This window comes from Egretta garzetta, unplaced genomic scaffold (assembly GCF_000687185.1).
Source record: "Egretta garzetta isolate BGI_Z169 unplaced genomic scaffold, ASM68718v1 scaffold179, whole genome shotgun sequence".
NCBI classification, from domain to species: Eukaryota; Metazoa; Chordata; class Aves; order Pelecaniformes; family Ardeidae; genus Egretta; species Egretta garzetta.
Window position 1 is genome coordinate 517,698 of NW_009270001.1, and position 20,306 is coordinate 538,003.

Consider the following 20,306-nt stretch of genomic DNA (forward strand, 5'->3'; position numbering starts at 1 on the left):
GCTCCCGGGCGGGACGCAGGGCTCCAGGGGAGGTCTCCCCAGAGCAGAACAGAGGGGCGGAATCCCCTCCCTCGATGCTGGCCACACTTCTCCCGATGCAGCCCAGGGTAGGGTTGGCCTTCTGGGCTGCCAGCGCCCATGGTCGGCTCATGTCCAGCTTTTCATCCACCAGCACCCCCATATCATATCAATATCAGTCATCATTTGAGCATATCTTATATGCTAATGACATGATGCTTTGTGCTTGTGATGTGTGATGCTCATGATGGGCACATTTCCACCATTACAGTCATTCCATGCAGCAGCTTGTCCCTGCCTCTCAGTGGCATCGAATGCCACACAGATGATCCTTGGTGCAGGTTTTTTTACATGCTTTTTCTCTTGCTCCTGGGGCAAGAAGATAGAAACCTTGGAGAAACCAAGCAGCAGTGCTCAAGCCTTTGCAAGAAACTGGTGACGGGTGTGAAAAGCACTACAGGCTTCAACTCTGGGACAGGTTTCATAAGCAGTGCTAATGGGTGCCCAGCAGAGGTGGGTGCCTGGGTGCAGATGGGCACCCGTCTCATCCACAGCAGCTCCTTCCTATCCCTTGTTGTGCTCAGGCTGCCAAAGTGCACGTATTGCTGAATGCTGCAACTGGCATCCTTCTTTTCTGGTTGAGATCATCAGTATATTTTTTTTTTTTTTCTTATTCTACTTTATCTGGATATTTCCCTGGAAACCAAAGGGGCTAAGAAGTCCTGCAAGGTCTAGCCCTTTTGTACAGCTGAGCATAGGGTCAGCAGCATTGAAGTACGAGGAGATTAAAGGATTACTAGGTGTTGTAGATGGTAGCGTAATAAGTGTGTCATTGTCACACAGGAACATCTCATTTTGGGGTTGTGCGAGAGGCTGCTGCTTACTGCAGGTGCTCCCAGAGACCCCTGTTTGATGCTCTTCCATATGAAACCCTGCCTAGACCCAATTTGCGTTGGGTTGAAAGAGGTTGGGTTGAAGAGGAGCAGCGGCACGTGTGCATCTGGTGGAGATACCAAGCGTACATATCTTCAGGGGGTCTGAAGCTGTTGAAAGCCTTTTGTACCTGACAGCCAACATGCATTACCCAACTGTTCAGTGCTTCTCTTTTGTCCTTGTGCTTTAAGTGAATTTTCATGGATTTTGTGGTTTCTGGCGATACTCTGTATGCCAGAGTACTCTTTCTGAATGAAGAGCTGATTTTTAAATATCATAAGGGATCCCTGGTGTGTTTGATGTTAGGATGAGAGACTGAGTGCACACTCTTGAAAATTGGCAACATGGAATTGGAGTGTAAACAAAGCTTGAGGTCGTCAGATGTGCTGTGTGTGTGAGCCTGTCCTTGTGCACTTGGGTTAGCTTTTATTGTGCTGTTTGTGATCCAGTGCCGATGCAATGGTTGTGGTTCTCTTCTTTCAAACTGGGATTCCTCCCTTCTGCTGGGAGCTGAGCATCAGGACCCCTTCCTGAGACACTCCATGGGAAGCAACATCACAGGCAATTATTATTAATCTTTTTCCCCACTCTTATGGAAAAAAAAAATTTTTTTTCTTTATTTGGTGGCTCTGCTGTTCATTTGAGCCAAAAATTGTTAGCATATGGACAGCCATATGCTTCAACTGCATAACCTGGCTCTTCAGATATTGAAGCAGCAGGGACTCTGTGCTTCTCCACGTCCTTCTCTGCCTGATAGGGTGTAAGGTTTTGAGTATAAAAGTAGCTTGAACTAAAAATGAGTTGAGAAATCACTCTGATGGGAAGAATATGGTCTATTCTGAAATCAGGCTGCCTTTCAAAAAGCATGAAGATGATCAGATGAAGGTGTGGTTTTCTGTATGGTACCTGTTACTGCTCAGAGCTGGCTGAAGGCTATTTGCCCCAGTGCTTGTGGACCATCTGTGTCCCCCAGGACCATCTGTTGGCCAGCTCAAAGCCATTTACCAGGGGGATGTCCTGTCTCCTGGCAGTGTGGGACAGCAGGATCACCCAGGTCCCTATAGCAGTTAGCATAAAGGGGCTTTCATTCCAGTTAGAGTAGGAGGTGGAAGTATTGACCCCATCAAGCCAAAGTTATCCTTGGATTATAAGACATTAAAGGAGCTGTTGGTTTTGGTGTTCTCATGTTCTTCATGTGTGTCTCTTCAGCTCTATGAATATCCTATTGACCTCCAAGGAAATGAGCTGCCTTTCCTGCGCAATCCGGATATCCTGGTGGGAGAGAATGACCTGACAGCCCTGAGCTACCTGCACGAGCCCGCGGTCCTCCACAACCTCAAAGTCAGGTTCCTCGAGTCCAACCACATCTACACGTACTGTGGTGAGTGTCCAGGCCCCACGTTCAGATCCTGGAAAACAGTGGATTAGAGCATGCTCAAATAGAAACCCCTTGAGACCACAAGCCAGAGGCTGTGGTGGCATGAGGAAGGTCCTGGGGCTGTGAATTTGGAGCAGGTGGCAGACAAGTGTGTACCAACAAGCTTTATGTTGCAAAACCAGAGGTGGTTTTTGAGGGTGGGTGCACCGTGAACTTCTTGAGCTCGTGGTCTGTGGATCTAACTCTTGGAAACATCTTGTCAGATGAGTTTGAGGCCATGCCTGCGTGTGCTTGGCAGTCTGGGGGGGAAAAAAGTAGGACCTAGCAAAGCACTGGAGAACAGCAGAGTGCCAGAAAGATGCGATCCAACTGAGAAATGTCCATAGTGGGTCTTCCTCCTGGAAGACTGTGAAGAAACCTTGCTGCACTGTTGTTTCCTGCCTTTTCTTGATGACTTTGGTCATCTAACTCTTAAATTCAAAGCAGAAGGAGGGCAGGTATGAACGTGGATTTGTCATTCCTAGAGAGAGTGACCTGCCAAAACCATTCAAGACACTAGTTATCTGCGAATAGATGGCATCACATCGCAACCTAGAGAAAAAGGAAGAAGGCAATTCAGCCATTTTTGTTCAGTTATATTGGAGAGTATTGAATGTTGAACCCTCTTGCTGGCACTCAAGATGACCTTGCTCGCCGTGATGCAGACTAACGATTCTCTAAGTGATGAGTTGCGAGATTACAGTGAAATGCATGGGACTGTTTGTGTGGCAGGGTTAAGGCTGGTACCTACAGCTGTGATTAAGTGTTGCAATTTAGGGTTGTTGAAGAAATGTGTGGCAGGAGGAGATGACTCTTTAAAGTAGCCTGCGTGGCCTCAGTGGCCAGTAATAGTGGTGACTTTCCTTTAAATATTTAATGATGTGTAATGTTAGGCTATTGGCATAACTTGCAGCCTTTTGCAGCTGCCTGTGCACCTCCTGGTCAGATGCAAGCTTGCTTTCATCCAAAATCAGTGGGGTTTCATTAGTGCAGCTTCTCATGAGGGTTTATAATAATCTTGAGCACAGCATCGTCCTAATGAAGACGCATGGGTTTAGGCTTGGCTGTTTGAGCTTAGCAAGCGTATGTCTAGCTACAGAGCGCTGTGTGGGTGCGATGTACCCTGTGCTCTAATTATAAAGTGGTTTAGGAGGGGAGAAAAGTGCTTATCTGGCAGCCAGTGCTCAGGCAACTACTGCCCTTCAGCTCGGTGCACATCACGGCTGCAGGCATGTTTTCGGTCGCTAAGGGAAAGGGATGCATGACCCTAACAGACCCAAGATACCAACAAATAGGAGCAGGGCATGGTGAGGTGAAGCTGTTGGGTTAATAGCTCGTGGAGGCAGGTAATGTGACTTAGCTGACCTTTGCCTCTTGGTGTAGCTTAAGTCACCGTATCCTGCTGTTTGCTGCAGGCTGGGAGTTCCTGTGCTTTGCTGTAATTTGAGCGTGCCCAAGCACTGAGTTGGCTGGACCGGGAGCACAGCACCCACTCCCACCAGCCACGTGCTTTCCGGAGCTCCTTACAATAACAATTTAAACCTGCAAAACCTGAAGGTCCTTTGGAGGTGGGACTTGTCAGTGCTTCAGTTTTGCAGGGTGCAGACCAGCTCCCTCGAGCACACAGGTATCACCACGCGTGGCTTTGCCTCTCATTAATTCCTGGGCTCACTTCCCCCTCCGGGCCGGCATGGTGTTCCTAGAGCTGGAGAAGGAGGAGACATTCAAGCTTTAATGCAGGCTCTGGCATTCCTTTCCTGTGACTTATGCATTTCATTTTGATTTGAGTACATTCTTTGTTATGAGCTTTTACTCGGAATTTAAGCCAGAGGAAAAGCTGGGGTATTTGTTTGGGTCTAGCAGAGCTTTGGTTGCACAGGAATTGCTTTTCTGAAGTGATGGCTCAGGCACTGTTTAGCTCCTCTTCTCACTCTTCCTGCAAAGTCTGTCTTCAACACAATGAAGATGATTATATATTTCCTTTTCTCACCAGTCTTGTATGCCTCCTCTGTAGCTGTACTGGAGCTTATAGCCTTGCTATCAAAGCACAGCACTCTGAAGGAGATGCTGAGATAAGAATTAGGAGTTCTTCCCCATTCCCTTCTCATCCTTTTTTCTCCAAGAATATTTTAAAAAAAATTGATTGAAACAACTAATGCAAGCCCTGAAAAGCTTGAAGTATTAACCCTGTGCTTGGTTTCTAACATATCTGTCTATTTATCTGTTCTAAGGTATTGTACTTGTTGCCATCAATCCATATGAGCAGCTGCCAATCTATGAACAAGATGTCATCTACGCGTACAGTGGCCAAAATATGGGGGATATGGATCCCCACATCTTTGCAGTGGCAGAGGAAGCCTATAAGCAGATGGCCAGGTGAGTGAGTGCTCAGTCAACACGGTGGGATCAAACTGTTGGATCAAAAGCAGGCAAATATAAAATTAAATATTGCAAGTATGCAGGTAAAGCGAAGTTGCAGAAAAGAGTGAAATTTCCAGATTTTCATCTCTGCTGAGAATATGGTGTCTTCTATCATGCCTTTATATCCCTAAGTTGGTACGTCATCTCCCCATCGTGGTAGCCATCTTCACCCATGGGTGCTGCAGCTCTGTCCCTCTTCTGCGAGATCATAGAATCATAGAATGTTTTAGGTTGGAAGGGACCCCTAGGGGTTGTCTAGTCCAACCCCCCTGCAGGAGCAGGGACACCGCTAACTAGATCAGGCTGCTCAGAGCCCCATCCAACCTGGCCTTGAATGCTTCCAGGGATGGGGCCTCCACTACCTCTGTGGGCAACCTGTGCCAGTGTTTCACCACCCTCATTGTAAAGAATTTCTTCCTTAGATCTAGTCTAAACCTACCCTGGTTTAGTTTCAAACCATTACCCCTTGTCTTGTCACAGCTGGCCCTACTAAAAAGATTTTCCCCATCTTTCCTCTGGGCCCTTGTGCGGAGGCCTCCCGAGCTGGACGCGGGGCTCCAGGGGAGGTCTCCCCAGAGCAGAGCAGAGGGGCAGAATCCCCTCCCTCGATGCTGGCCACACTTCTCCTGATGCAGCCCAGAGTACGGTTGGCCTTCTGGGCTGCCAGTGCACATTGCCGGCTCATGTCCAGCTTTTCATCCACCAGCACTCCCAAGTCCCTCTGGGCAGGGCTGCTCTCCATCCTTTCTTCCCCCAGCCTGTATGGATACTGGGGGTTACCCTGACCCAGGTGCAAGAGATGCAAGACTTGGTTCCTGCAGCAGCCTCCCTTGCACAGAGTAGAACTGCTTCATGCTGAAATCTCTTTGAGGTCAGATGTTTCTAATTAATTCTGCTTACCGACTTGACCCTGTTAACAGCTGCCAAGACTGCTGGGCAGGCTGGGCTGATGGGGATCTCTGGTCCTCAGGAGCTCATGGGTTTGGTGCAACTGTGATTCAGATGGGGATCCCTCTTCTGCTGCTGCTTGGATGAGTTTCCTGGAAGAAATTCAAACCACTCTGCAAATGTCATGTTTAATAGCTTGGAGGAAACAGCATTTCAGATAATTTGGTGAGATAATCAGACTAAGTTAATATTAGTCCTCTTCATTGAGACACTGTGATTTTGAGTTAGGAGGTAACTCTGGTGAATACCTGGAGATACTTCCGGGTGCTTCAAAGCAGCATCTTCACCAGATGAATGAGGTCTAAGTTTTACTTTCTTTATTTTTGTGTGTGTTGTGTTGCTGAGGACAGATGCAGGATTTTGCTCTTGCCAGTTAAGCGATGATCTAAGAGAATTTGTGAGCAACTGGAACTTGGTGCACTGGGGATCATTTTATTATAGTTGTCTGGACTCGCACAGTGTGTTTAGATTTCCTTGTGGATTAGCTGTGATTTTTATACAGCCCTGGCTTTTAATAGCAAGAGTAAGCACTGAACCGTTTACCAAGGGTTTCAACCTCTTTTCTGCTGTGTCTCAGCAGCAAGTGGTGAGTTACGGCATGTTTCTAAGTCAAAGATGAGCCAGAGTTCAATGCAGAAATGCATCTGGAGGAGCACCGCCATGGGTGGAGATCAGATGGGTTGTACCCAAGCTGACTCCAACCTGCAGTTAAGATCTCCCGCAAGTGCTTGTGCTTTGGGAAGAATTTAGCAATCTGGGGAGCTGTCTAGAGACAGAGGAAGACTTAGAACTGTGTCCTTGTTACATAAATCCAGGCTGAGCAGCAAGCTGCATGGCTCTTTGTAGAAGATGTCAGGGCTTGCTGACCAACATGGACAGGACCCATGGATTTTCCTGGACACGCATCTAAAATTTAAGACAACTGCTTGCTTTTCTGCTGAAGTCTGTGCTGGGGAAGGCTTGGTGCTTTCTCACATCCCTGTGGTTTTTTTTGCAGGCAGCGGGCTAACCAACAGCTCTAGCCAGAGATGTTCGACTCTGTGCTCTCCTCCTTGTCAGAGTAAATCTGCTTTTGACAGCCACCCATCTAATTCATAACTGCTGGCTGCGGATGGTAGGGAGAGCTCTGTTTGCAAGGGGACGTGGAAATCGCCACCTTCAGAGCTCTTAAACAAGACGCTTGCTGTTCAGCGCTGCTCTGGTGCTCTCTGTCTCGGGCTGGTATTACGATAATTGCAGGCTTGGGTACAAAAGAGGGATTCAAATGGGGCTGAGAGGAGATTGTAAAGTGGATTATAGGAATCTGCTTGGCTATTTGAAATGTGCCTTAAAACGTAGCACACTATATTTTAAACCTGAAAGCTTCTGGGTGGACGTTGTGTTCTCTGCAGTTTGATCCAGGCTTTTCCCTCCACAGCGCTGCAAGGGAGAGTGGTGGAGCTGCTTGAGCAGGGTGTGTGGATGATGCATTTCATGGGTGATGGATGTAGTGTGTTGAGCATGACCTTTTTGCTTTTTTCTAAGCTAATTACTGACTCTATGAGATGCCTCCTGTCTGAAGCTCTGCTTTGGGCAACAGGGGTGCATGTGAGCATGGTGGGACACAGGTACTTGGGCATCTCGGCCACCAGGATGGAGGTCTGTGAGCATGTTAAACCTAAACTGGTGCAAAATCATCACTTGTTTTGCACTGTCTTAGTTTCTAAACAATTGCATTATGTCCAGTGCATCCTGTAGACCAGGAATAAAACTCAAACCTGCCCTCTCGGAAGGTCAAACTTGCAGTGTGACTGAGCGCAGGAAACCAGTCTCTGGCTAGCCTTCTGGGTTTGTTTCTTTCTTTACCTATATAAGTGTGTGCTTGTGTAAGTATATGCATATACAGGCTTACATATTTTTTTCAAAATGGAATTACTCATGCTTAAAAACAAATGAAATGCAAATCACGTCACAGAAAAGTGAGAAAAAGTAATACAAATGTACATTCTGTTTGAATTTCTCTGGTTTTCTTTCAACGAGAGTGTCTTCAACATAAGCAAGAAAAAAACAACAGATAAACCAAGCTTTCTCTGTGGAAGGTCGCTTGGAAATAGCTGACGCTATTTGCAACATCACTGAGCAAAATCTGCTGAGTAAATCCCTTGCTGAAGCCAGTGAATTGTTGTTGCTGTGTGAGCTTGTCTGGTGTTCGGTGGAGTGTCATCTCCAAGTTTTGCAATGAGTGGCTTCTTCATTTTCATGCTTCTATATGTGTCCATGGGATAATACTCATGCAGTTTGTGTGGCAGAGCAGAACTTGATTAGCTGACTCTCATTAAACTGCTTCCTTGAGGTCAGACACTGCACTGGGGTAATAAACCCTTCAAAGAAAGCATTGCTGAAATGGTGCTTGAGATGTTTTTGGGGCCACAGGCAAATAATGCAAGCTTGGAGTGAGTGTGTGAACGGGCTGATGGTGCCAGCTTCTCTCTTGCTGCAGGGTTTCAAGTTGCAGCGGTCCTCTGAGGGCAAACTTTTCATCCTTTTCATGAAGAACTTGCATAAGGAAGGCTGCAAGGTGTGTCCTAGTTTTATGGGACAAACAGAGCAAGGGCGTAATCAGGAACCATGAAGTCACCTTTGAATAGCCCTTCTCCATAAGGCAAGGTCATATTATATACACACACATATACACATACAAACCATAAATACACACACATTTGTATTATATATTATATAAAATATATAAAATGCATACTACATCTATGTAATAAATATATCTGTATTTTAGCTTTATTAGTGGCCCAGAGCACACTGGGAAGACTCAGTGGAGGTTATTGAATGGGATTGAGTGGATGGCAAGGGAAAAGGGCACAAAATCTAAGCTCCTCTGTTAAATGAGTGAAATTGGAGGCACTTAACTTTTTAATTCTCTGGGCATCTAGCATACCATGTAGAGGCAGAGTGCTGGGGCAGAACGTAAAGACACTTGCTGGTGTACAAGTGTTAGTGAAGTTGTCCTCTGCTTTCTTGCCTGCCTTGAGCTGGAAGCGTCCATGAGATGGGACGGGAGGCATCTTCACAGGTGGCTCTAAAGCTCTGCCAGATTCTGTGTCTAGTGTCACCCTGGCATCAGGAAATATCAATTTAAAAGGGGGGGGAGGGGGAGAAGGAAAAAAAAAGGGGGGGGAAAGCTGTGGGTGGGCTGAGCAAGGGACTGCACAGGGTATATAACATCATCTGATCCCTTTTTTGGGGACAAAATACTTCACAAAGCATCTGAACACTTACCGTGATGAGGGCATGTGTGAGAACTCCCCTTTAAATGCAAGCTTCTCCCAAAGAGGATGTTCTGCAAAGAGTCGCTTTGCAAAGTTGCTTTGCAGGACTTGCATGTAAAACAGCTTAAAAAAAAAAAAAGGCAAATGATTAAAATTCATATGCAACAGCCACTAATTTTTCCGGTGACCAGCTCTTTAGAAACTCACTGCAGGGCCAGTGTGAGACTCAGTGCACTTGGTTCATTGAAACAATATTGTTTCAGGCAAAATACACAGCGTGGAGTTAATTTGCCCCAAGTGCTGCTACCGGAGGCAGTGGAGTCAAGTGTTGGGATGGTGGAAGGATGGATCGTTTAGTGATTGCTAATAGCAGAGGCTGTGTGATTTGAAGCAATTTGTGCTTTGGGACACATTGTCTGCAGGGTGACGTGACCATCTCTGGTGTTGGTCTCCATCCTCCTGGTGCTACCTGGCAAAGTACGTTGGGTGTCGGTGCCTTTTACACCTTTGGGTGCTGCAGAAGGCATTTGCACTCCTGAAAGCGCCCTAAAAGCTTTGGGGGAACATCCAGGATCCCCTCAAGAGCCAGCACAGCCGGCAATGCCCTGGCTGATTGCTTCTTGCTTTTCTTAGAGGAACAAAAGATCCCTTGTGTGTGCCTAAATCCCGGCGGTGGCTCTAATTTCCTTGTGTGTCATCGCTCTGGGCGGAAGCCTGGAGTCTAGCAAAAATTCCCCTTGAAACTTTTATTTCTGCTGAAGTCAGCCCGTCCAGCAGCTTGCCATGCATGAGCAGGGGTTGTTTCTCACTACTTGCCCCAACCCACATTCCTTTCGATGAATACATCCCATCAGTTGGTGGCAGCTCCATGGAGGTGAGCAAAGTTTGCGTGGTGACAGTGCGATGCCAGCTTCCTATTCCCAGCCTTTGAAGGCTTTAGTTGAAGGGTTAGATGGTTCCCCTTCATGTCTGCAGCCCCATTTTTCTCCTCCCCAGCTATCCTCGGCCGACTCAGCTGGACGGTGTGGTCACTGTGTTGTCTCCAGATGCTGAGCTGAGTCTGTTAGGAAAATCACTGCGGTATGCTATAGTACTGAACATATTTGTGTGGCTTTTCTGGCTTTGGCCCCTATCTCTTCCTTTTTTACTGGTTGGGTTCACTCTGGGCACAGGCCAGGACTTGCTAGTCCAAGTAGGACTTCTTCATGCCTTTTCTTTTTTTAAAAATCATGCATTATACTTAATAAAACACAAAATTGAACAGCACTAGGTGATAGAGGTATGTGGTATGAAGAGCATTGCTGTGGGTGATGGGGCAGGAGAATTGGACCCTCCAAAGGCTGTCAAACATCTTTCAAAGATGAGGGGTAAGTAGCGAGGTGGTCTTTGCTCAGACCATAAATCAAATGGTGAAAGCATCGTAAACCCCTTGCTGTATACTGTGTGTGTTTTCCAGTTAGCAGATCTGGATCTTGCCATGAGAGCAACATTATATCACATACGTGCACCCCTTAATTAGCATGACATGTTAGCTAATAACCACAAAATAAGTGCGATGTTGAAATCTTACAGTGAAAAAGATCTCAGCTCATAAAGGACTTGCAAAAGCCTCCCAAGAAGCGTGTGGACTGGGTGAAGTGCCATGTTCTTTATTTGCTTGTGCATCCCTTGGGCCGATGCTTTCACAGATGCATGATGTCTGCAAAGCTGTTGCATGTGGTCAGACAAAAATACTCTGGATTGGATCCGTGTATAACTGCTAAATTGGAAATGCAGAACACTTTAACATTCTCCTGCCAGGAGCATGAAAGGGCTCTGCAGACCTTAACTGACCCTTGCAACATTGGTGGGAAAACGAGTGTTCTAGTGACCTGTTGGCTAGACTGGAGTTTCCTCCTTTCCAACACAAGGATCTCCGAGCAGTGGTATTGATAGTTCTTGCAGAAGGAATAAAGTAAGAAATGCAGGAGTGATTTGGTGGATGAGTTTAGCTTCTGTGTATCTGGGCTGCTGGTGTCCCCTGAAGCTTGGTGGGTACTGGATAATGCCCAGTGTCTGCAATTCAGACCAGGGTCGGCATCTACTGTGTGATTCCTAAATTATATGGAAATAGCGTGTCTTCCCTTTTCAGCCCTGCTGCAGGCATGCTGTTTTTGGCACTTAAATGCTCAAACACCTGGACTGCAGATGGGTAACTCTATTTAATAGCAGCTTTCTGGTTTTGTTGGAAGCTAGTGCACCCAAGTCTTGCATTGCACTGTCAAAAGCATATGTCAAAGTGTAAAAACTGCTGCTTGCCTACCCCAACGGGCAACACAGGTGATCTGTGTCTTGCAGAGATACAGGTGCCAGTGGGGCTGTGTATGGCCACGACCGTTCTCTTTTTCTTTTATTTTTTTTTGCTGTGAGGTGGAACACTGGATCTGGAAAAGAGCAGAAACTGCAGCATCGACCCTGCCCATCACCTAATAGAGGTGGGGAGGGGTACGGGCACGGTGGGGGATGTCCTTTTGATAGCACTTCAAATTTCAAGCTTTACAAGAGGATTTAAAACCACACAATGGGAGAGCAGGTAGGAGTTAAGAGAGAGATTAACCCCTGACAGAGATACAAGAGGAATCAGACTAGCACAATAAATAGGGCTCAATTCTGTGTTATATTAAAGGCAGGGAAGGGTTTAGGTCTCTGGGTGAATGAGGCTGGGTCGGGGGTGTGCAGTGAGCTGTGGGGCCAATCTGTGCTGCAGCTCAGCAGGGCTTTGCTGCGAGTACCATCTCAAAACTAAAGCTCTGGCTTAAAAAAAGGGTCAGAAAAAAACCCACTCAATAGCCTTGCATTTAGGAAGGGGAGAAACTGAGGGGGACCTCTTCTGTTTAAAGTGGGATAGGGTGGCGGGAAGAAGGTTTTGGAAGAGCTATCCCATAAACGTGCTGGTGTTAGACCTCAGGGTTTGCAAAAGCAGCTGGACACAACTTTCTTACTTTTCCTGCTCTGAAGATAAGTGGCCAGCTAAATGATCTTTCTTTTATTATTATTGATTTCTTTTTTTGTCTTTTTGGCAATTTGGAATGAGAGCAATGCTATTTGCTAGCAACTTTAATCATAAATGAGACACCTCTTATAGAAAAATCATCAATACTCATAACAGGACAGCACTGGCATGGGAGAACTTAAGGTACAGAAAGGTCAGTGCGTAACTAAGAGTAATGGTTGTGTGTGTGAAATATCACCAGCTTGGAAGAAGTCGTAATAGGCTTCATCAGACACATAATTACTGCTGCGATGCAGGAGAGCTGTTGGAGCTCTGAGGTGTGAAAGCCATAACACCAAATATCTTTAAGTGGTGTTTACGAGCTTTGTAATTACATCAGAGCAATTGCCCTTGCCCACCTCCCAGTTGCTGCTTGCTGTCCCATGTCCTCAGTGAAGTTCTGGAGACCTCGGGATGGAGAACCCAGAGGGTGTACTCAAAAGTCAATGGTCCCATTGGTTTCTGAAAATCTCTTTCTGGGTTTTTCCTAACTGTATCAACTGTAATTAATTAGGTGGTAGCATAGGAGTTTTACAAACATCAGTGGCTGATGATGGTCAAGGTGATGAAGGACTTTCTGGGACTGCCATGGGGTGGAAGAACAACTTGACTTGTCCTCCTGCTGCCTGCAGAGCTGAACTGCTGGGGTAGCATCATGCAAGCTTGGGGAGCAGAAAGCCGGCGTGATTCTTGCCCCCATGTGATCCATTTTGGGAGGATGCAGTACGAAGCCTCCTCCATCTGCAGGGCTGCAGTGCTGCGCAGGGGCCAGCTGCTGCTTGCGGGTGGCTTGGGTCGGTGCCAGGGATGCTCTGTGGTGCCATCCCAGCGCCGAAAAGAGCATCAGGGTGCCAGAGAGCTAATAAAATTGGCCGGGTGCGTGTTTTGCTCTCGTTAGAAACAGCACACAAAAGAATTGCTGACCTCGTTTTAGTGTGGCCGAGGAGCTTGTGTTCTTCCCCAATGGGGTATGCAAAGCATAAATCCTGGGAGAAGGTCATCCCTCCTGCCTGCCCTCAGGAATTAGAAAAAAGAGTGGAGACAGCTCAGCATTTTGCAGAAACCTCGAGTACGCAGGATTTTCTTTGCTATTGAAGGGGCAGTTCCAGCCGGCTGCACAAAGCAGTCTGGGGAGAAAGTACCTTAATGAGCTGGGACCAGTGGGACTCCCACCGCTCTGGCAGGAGGGGTAGCTGGTTTGCTGGAGCACCGCATAAAAGCGCTCTGACCTCTGCCAAGATACCTTAATTGCACTGTGGTGTTTGATCTCAGCATTAGAAATGTACAATTGATACGTGTGTTAAATAGGGTTGTACAGAGGGAAGGTAACACTTTGTGCTGCTGGTGACCGCCGCGGAGGATAAGGTTAATTTGCGCGTTACCTGTTCTTTGAGCATCATGCTGCGTGCTCATCCTTCCCTGTTCAGGGCCAAACTGGTACTTTTAGGCTTTTCTGCAGCAACTGAGAAATTCAAACCCGTATTTTCTCACTGGCTTCTTGCTAAACCCCAGGTGTGTGAGCAAATCGGCTCTGAAGCTGTGCAGGATGGACCCTGGGGGGGAGGGTACGTTATGCCCAGTGCATCTTCTCAGGTAAGACCCTGGCTGGGCTGTGCAGGATCTAACGTCCCCCAAGGACACCTGCAACAGTGGAGCAATGTTACACCAGGCTTTGGCATTGCTGAAATGGGCTATTGGTCTTTTCTTTCTCTAGTTTGTTGCCTTAAGGTGCAACATTATCTTTATAGATGCAATGGTACTGGGATGGGGAAGGGCTACAGCAACTCTGGCCAAAATGTGTTTTGCAGCTGTGGTGTGGCCCATGTGGGTGTAAGGTGGTTGGTGAAAAAATTCATTCTTCTCCCCCATCAGTATAAGCCAGTATATAAAAAGTTATCTACCTCCTCCCAAAAAAAGGAAAGCAAAGTTGTGTAGGGTAATCCATGCTATTTATGAAAGATAAGAGTATAAGAAAGATCCAGATGAATATATAGCACTTGAAAAGCCGTCCTTATGTTGCTGCTGGCTTCAGCAGCTGCAGCATAAAACATGCATTTGCAGCAGATGTTTGATAATGCAAGTAGAAAGCGTGCCCTTAAACACTGTTGTTTGACCGGATGCTAAATAATATAGAATCATAGAATAGAATCATAGAATCGCTTTGGTTGGAAAAGACCTTTAAGATCATCGAGTCCAACCTTTAACCTAACCCTGCCATCCCACCACTAAACCATGTCCCTAAGCACCTCATATCTTCTTGGGTTTCTCTGAGGGAAAAGTCCGACTGCCCCAAAGTTGCCTTTTCATATTTGCGTTGCCCGACGACGCCAGGCATGGTGTTCTAAAAACCCAAATTAATGCCAACAAGTAAAACAAGCTGCTGCCGCTCTCAGCAGCGATGCTGTTCCAAACTCCAGTTATCCCAGTGAAAGGGGAATGATTCCTGGCTTCGGAGACTGCTTCAGAGGCGGCTCTTCTCTGTGTTACAACACTGCAAGACTGATTTTTATCTTCACAGTGTGCAACTTCTGTTTATTCATTTGAAGGCAGAGTGAGACCGTCTCAGTTTTTCATCACTGTTGCTAGCACTTTGGGGGGATGTAATCCCATGGTAATTAAATTATTGCATTTTTACATATCGCTAACAACGCAATAGCTACGCTTATTTTTAGCCTGCACAGCACGGTCAATACAGAAGTGTACTGGAGCCTGTTGTGAATTGGGGCTTTATGGGTGTTCTCGTTGTGGTCAGGCTAAGTTCAAACTACAGTACTTAAAGCATTTTTAATCTTCAGATTGCTTGGTGAACACTAATCCTCTGAGCATCCTGAAAGAAGTAGGTTAAATATGATTTTTATGGTGGAAATGCAGAGAGACTCATTGACTCGTTCCACGACACAGAGAATTAGTGTCGGATCCGGTATTAGAGCTTCAGTGACCCCTGATAATTATTCCCAGCGTCTGGCTGTGTTTCGGATATTTTTCCCCTCTCAGAGGAGCTGTGTTTTTAGTGCAACAGGTTTTGCTCTCGCTGCTGAGATCAAGATGAAAACGTGCAGTGGTTTCCTTAAGCTGCTGGTGCCAAGGATGGTTTTCTGAAAAGTTGACTGTGAAAACAATTTCTATAAGTTCCTGGTCCCTTCTCGTGGCTTTAAATTACTGCTTTAAAAGAATGCTGATCGGAAAAATCATGGCTGCGATTTAGGTCTGGAGAACATTTGGGGTATATTTCAAGCAGTGCTGGTGAAGGCTAAGGACCTTGGATGTATACATGTGCGCTGAGATGTCCCCTATCTCTTCCTGACAGAGAGAGGGGTGGTGGGAACTGGTGGTGGGAACCATCTCTGTCCTTGAGTTCAACCCCCTTTGCTATTGCTATGGCTTGACCATCCCCATTCCTGCAGTGAGGAGTTTCCAGGGATGTTCAGTCTGGACTTAACTGGGTAAATTGATGGGAAATCATATATTACAATGACTAATGACACTCCCAGGCTGAGAACTGCATACGGAAACACTGAGCAGTGTCTCTCCTCTGTTTGCTGTGATGCAACCAAAATGGGTGCAGCTCTTAATACAGTTGGAGAGCTGTGTCCAGCTGGGTGGGCTTGAAGTTTGGATGTTTCTATACATCTTTCCTGGGGTGTTTGGAGGCACCTCCAAGGGTAGCTGTGTTCTCTGTGTTGCTGCAGGTGAAGGACTGACTGCTTAAACAAGCAAGGAAACCCGTTTCCTCGATGCAAAGGCTGGTAATTAGCAGCTAGTCCTAATCATTGCAGGTATCTGTTTGAGGTGCCCCTTGTCTTTTTAGGCAACTGACTTTTTTTTGCCTCTGGCAGCACTTTCAGATGGTGCTTTAATAAAAAAATGGTACCTACTAGATTTTCAGATTGGATACAAGGAAAAAATTGTTTATGATAAGGATGGTGAGGCACTGGAACAGGTTGCCCAGAGAGGTGGTGGATGCCCCCCCCCATCCCTGGGAACATTCCAGGCTAGGCTGGATGGGGCTCTGAGCAACCTGGTGGAGTTGAAGATGTCCCTGCTCATGGCGGGGGGCTTGGCCTAGATGACCTTTAAAGGTCCCTTCCCACACAAACCATTCCGTGATTTTGATATTTTTCACATATTGTAAAATTCCAGTGACTTGCCATATTCGTTTTGCTGGGCTGGATGCCTCGCCCATCTCTTGCTGTGTGTGTGGCCAAGGGTGAGAGTCTTGATGGGTATTGCTCATAACATGACAAATGTCTGCAAAAAAAAGAAAAGATGTCTTACTCAGCTGCGTAGCAGCTTATGAACAGGTATTACCGGTTGAAGAGGGCGCATTGAAATAGCAAAGTGAAGCATAACATTCAGATTGCGCAGATGGCAGTCCCTAGCTGTATCGGATGCCACCAGCACTTCAGCCCTCAACTTCGGAGGTGCTGTTGCCCCTCACATTGAAGAAATAATCCTGGACTTTGTTCTGGTTGGAATTCTTGTACCTTGATGGTTTTGTAAGTGTCTCTGATGGATGGAGGCTGTAGCTGCGATCACGGTATTAATTTTCAAGGCTGTGGGTCATCTTGGAAAGCTGCTCTAAGTGAAGAAACACAAGTACTGCAGACCCATGGGAGTGAAGGTTGGGGAGTTGCATCTTTAAGTGCCTCATTGCCTAGTTTTGAGCTATAGCAGTGGCACGTGGTGGGAAAGCATCTTCGGCCGTTGTTGAAGCCTAAGCCCCATTACACGCCTTGCGTTGCTGGATGAGTGTGAGCATGTTGTGTGCTGGCATGTGTGCATCGCGTGAGCAGTTTGCCGTGGGGGGAAGAGTGCTGATGAATGCTGTAGCAGCATAACGAGCCATGGTGGCAGCCCCAAGGTGCCCAGGAGCCACATAAGTCCCAGGAGGAGATGTGACAGCATTGCCATGCTGCAGCAGAGCTGGTATTCACCCACAACATTTAATTTTATTCAGGCTTTATTTCCATAATAATTTTCTTCTGTGCTGATGCTGCCAAAATTGACTGTATCTCAAGCAGCCGTGTTGCATACCGCACCTGCACAATGGCCAAACATTTCAGTATTTTTTTATCCCACACTGAATACAAACAAGTCCTGCCTGGTTTTAACCATTTCTGCTCATTGAGCAGCTTATTTGCTACCAGCTGTTCCATGGGGTACATCTGTCTTTCGCTGCTGGCACCAGCAGTTGGTTAACTTGTACACTGAAGAAGGGAAAGTCTCTGTAGCCTTTACTCCTAAAGGCTTTTATTCATGAAGTTGGAAAAGAAATGTCTGAACATGCATTTTCCAGCAAAACCCCAAAAACATGAGTGGTCTTGCTGTCTTGCGTAGCAGCCAACAGCTTTCTTTTTAATTTCTTTTATTAATACAATACAACTCCAGAAGTTTTCTTGTGCCACGGAGAGCCTACCTGGCCCGTTTCATGTAGCAGCACATCAGCTGTTAAGACAAATTCTTGAGAAACTCTGGAAAAATGTGACTTGGCGGGGCAGCTTGTAATAGCAGTAAGTGGTGTTGGCTGTAGTTTTTATCACTAGGTTCAGTGTCTTTTGGAAAATGATGGGACTTTTAAAAAGACAGGCCAGAGGGATAAAAAAACCACTCAGGATGCAACATAAAAGGCAGTTTGTGATGGGACCTGAAGCGTGTGGAGACTGTGGGTCTGGAGAGCTCCTTGGATGGGCTCCCTGGTGGGTTGGTCTCTGCCTCCTCCAGCCAAGCACACCCCAATAGCTTGATATGGAGAAGTTGTGAAAGAGGTCAAAATTGGTAACGAGAGGTCTTAATTATAATCTTAATAAAAAATAGGTTACAAAATATTCCCTTGTAGCAGTGCTGACTGGATGCTGGGTAACGCATAATTCATCTTTTTTGAGCTTTATTGGCTTCACTCAACTGAGGAGTCTCTCCCAGACTGGTGTAGTTTTTGTCTTCTGGCTTAAAGAAAAAAGAAGGGGGAAATTTTTCTTGAAATGTGCCACTTGGGCAGTAGCTGTCACGCTGAAAGGGGTAACAAGCAATAATTCCCAAGTAACTTTTATGCAAGTGCAGCTCTAAGCCAAGCCACCTTTGCGTTTGCAGAGCTCCTTTTGCAGGGCCAGGCAGAGATCTTGGTTGTTGGCTCTTTCTTCTGCTTCTCCCTCACTTCTGGTGAAGGATAGTCCGTTCACCCATGCCTGCAGCCCATGCCAGCACCTCTGTCTTGCCCCTTCTTTTGTAGCTGACGTGACTTTTATGTGTGGCATTTTACTGATGGCCAACGTGGGACTTTCACTGCTGGAGCTCAGCAAGAGGTTGTCCACAAAGATGACCAAAGCAGATGTGAAACTGCTCACCTACTTTAACTGGAGATAAACAGTGATAAATCACTGCCATCACCTGTCCTGGGAATTGCTGCTATGGGCTTATCCAGCATAATTCCATTTTTGGTGCTTAGTCTTCCTTCCTCACTTTGGAGTTGGCACTGTTTTTTTTTTTTTTTTCTCTGTTGGGTTCATGAGTCTGGTGGCTCGTGCTCCAAAAAGAGTTTTATCACACACACCCATGGAAGTCTAAAGGTGCGAGACCGGTGTGTTGGCAGCCCCGTGCCTGGATCCCGCCAGCTGGCTGCCTGCAAGAGAGTCATGGTGGCGTTGCCAGGACGTGTGGAGGGCACACAGCCGTGACTTAGCAAGTCCTCGCTGAGTTGTGCAGGCTGTCCCCACCCAGGATGAGTCACCAGGAACACCGGCTCCAAGTTTTTGGCTGCCTGGGTGAGGTTGTGCTCGGTTCATGGCCGGTATTTCTGCATTAACTGCCTGATAGCTGGAGTGGTTGGAGGTTCCTCTTGCCACCCTGCTGGAGGATGCCCAGGAGAGTGGTGGAGCTGGCGGGGGATGGACTAAGATGTACTGAAAAATATAAACATGGCTGGAAATTAGCTCGACAGTTCTCTCCTGCTGGAAGTGTTGGAAAGCTGTGGTTTGCACCAAAATGGTACACGTTTGACTTGACTGAGGCTTTTTCCAAACCGATTATCTTGAGCCTAGAAGGAACTAAGATGTACATGCCTGAGAGTGGGGGAAAGTAATGGTGTGGCGTTGCAGTATATTTGTGTTTTTGTTGAAAGTGTAAGAGTGGTATATGGCAATCACTTAGCGTCTGTTCTCATCTCTCGCTGGGATAAACTTAAACGGAGTATCTGAAATTGAAATGTATTTTTATGGCGTTTCCTGATGTCAAGATAACTGCACGGTATAAATTTATTTTTGTGCTTGTATATAGGATTTTGTGTGCCTGCACTCAGCTGTGATTCATGAAAGCCAGGCAGAGTCCAGGAAGTTGAATTTGATCTTATTTGAAAACACACTCGGCCCCCTCAATTACTCACTTAGAGCTCACCCTGATAGCTCTAGCTTTTGGGAGCTTATATCAAATCCTGCAGTGAAACCTCTCTCCGACCCAAAGTCCGTGGCCAAGTTGCAGAGGTGCTGGGTTTGCCGTGTGCACGTGATGCCCTGGGGAGCGGGGGTCCCTCTGATCCCTCTGCAGCAGACGCCCTTGCTCCCGGTGCCGGCAGATCTTTGCCTATAGGGCATCTGAAAATGAGCTCTTCTTAGTGCCTTCACCCTTTCTCTGCCTTGCAGCTCAAGGACATTAAACCGGTGAATTATTGGGTTGTATCTAGTGGGTACCATGTTACGCGCCCATGGTGGGAAGAACTGTGTATTTTAATATAGCAGCGATGACTTGTGCAAGGTTTTTTTTGTGCAAATGAGTAATTTTGCAAGTAGAAAAAGGCATTTGGCTGAGCCTTGTGCTCCGTGCAAGGCTCAAAAGCTACATGAGGTGATGTGCCTTCAAGCTCCCCATGCAAAGCCCTGTGCTCTGGATGCATCTGGTGGTCTGCCCTAGCTCTGGCATCAGAAGCCCTGAGAGGCCGAGCTGCTCCCACAACCCAGCACCAGCCCAGGGACGGGGCAGCGGCATCTGCTCCCATTGCGACTGGAGAAGGGTTTTCATCAGCCCCTCAGTGCCAGGATAATGCTTCCCGCTCCTGCAACACATTTTCATACATGCTGATGAAAAGGTCCGGTGTGTATTTGCTTGAATTTTGTTATCCTGGTGCCTGGTACACCTGTATCCTTTTGTAAGCAAATTTTGGGTGTGCTTGGAGAGGATAAGGCTGCCTGATCCTTCTGTTAATCATAGAATCATAAAATCATAGAATCATAGAATGTTTTGGCTTGGAAGGGACCCCTAGAGGTCACCCAGCCCAACCCCCCTGCAGGAG

At 46.7% G+C, this 20,306-nt stretch overlaps 1 protein-coding gene across 1 annotated transcript in view; it reads left to right on the forward strand.

Annotated features, from left to right (window-relative positions):
* The window catches only part of MYO5B (myosin VB), a 134,744-nt gene that overhangs the window by 3,519 nt on the left and 110,919 nt on the right, over positions 1–20,306 (forward strand). Inside the window, exons 3-4 of the mRNA XM_035903088.1 lie at positions 2,161–2,332; positions 4,600–4,744. Coding sequence (XP_035758981.1) covers positions 2,161–2,332; positions 4,600–4,744 — 317 coding nt within the window. The remainder of the gene's footprint in view (positions 1–2,160; positions 2,333–4,599; positions 4,745–20,306) is intronic.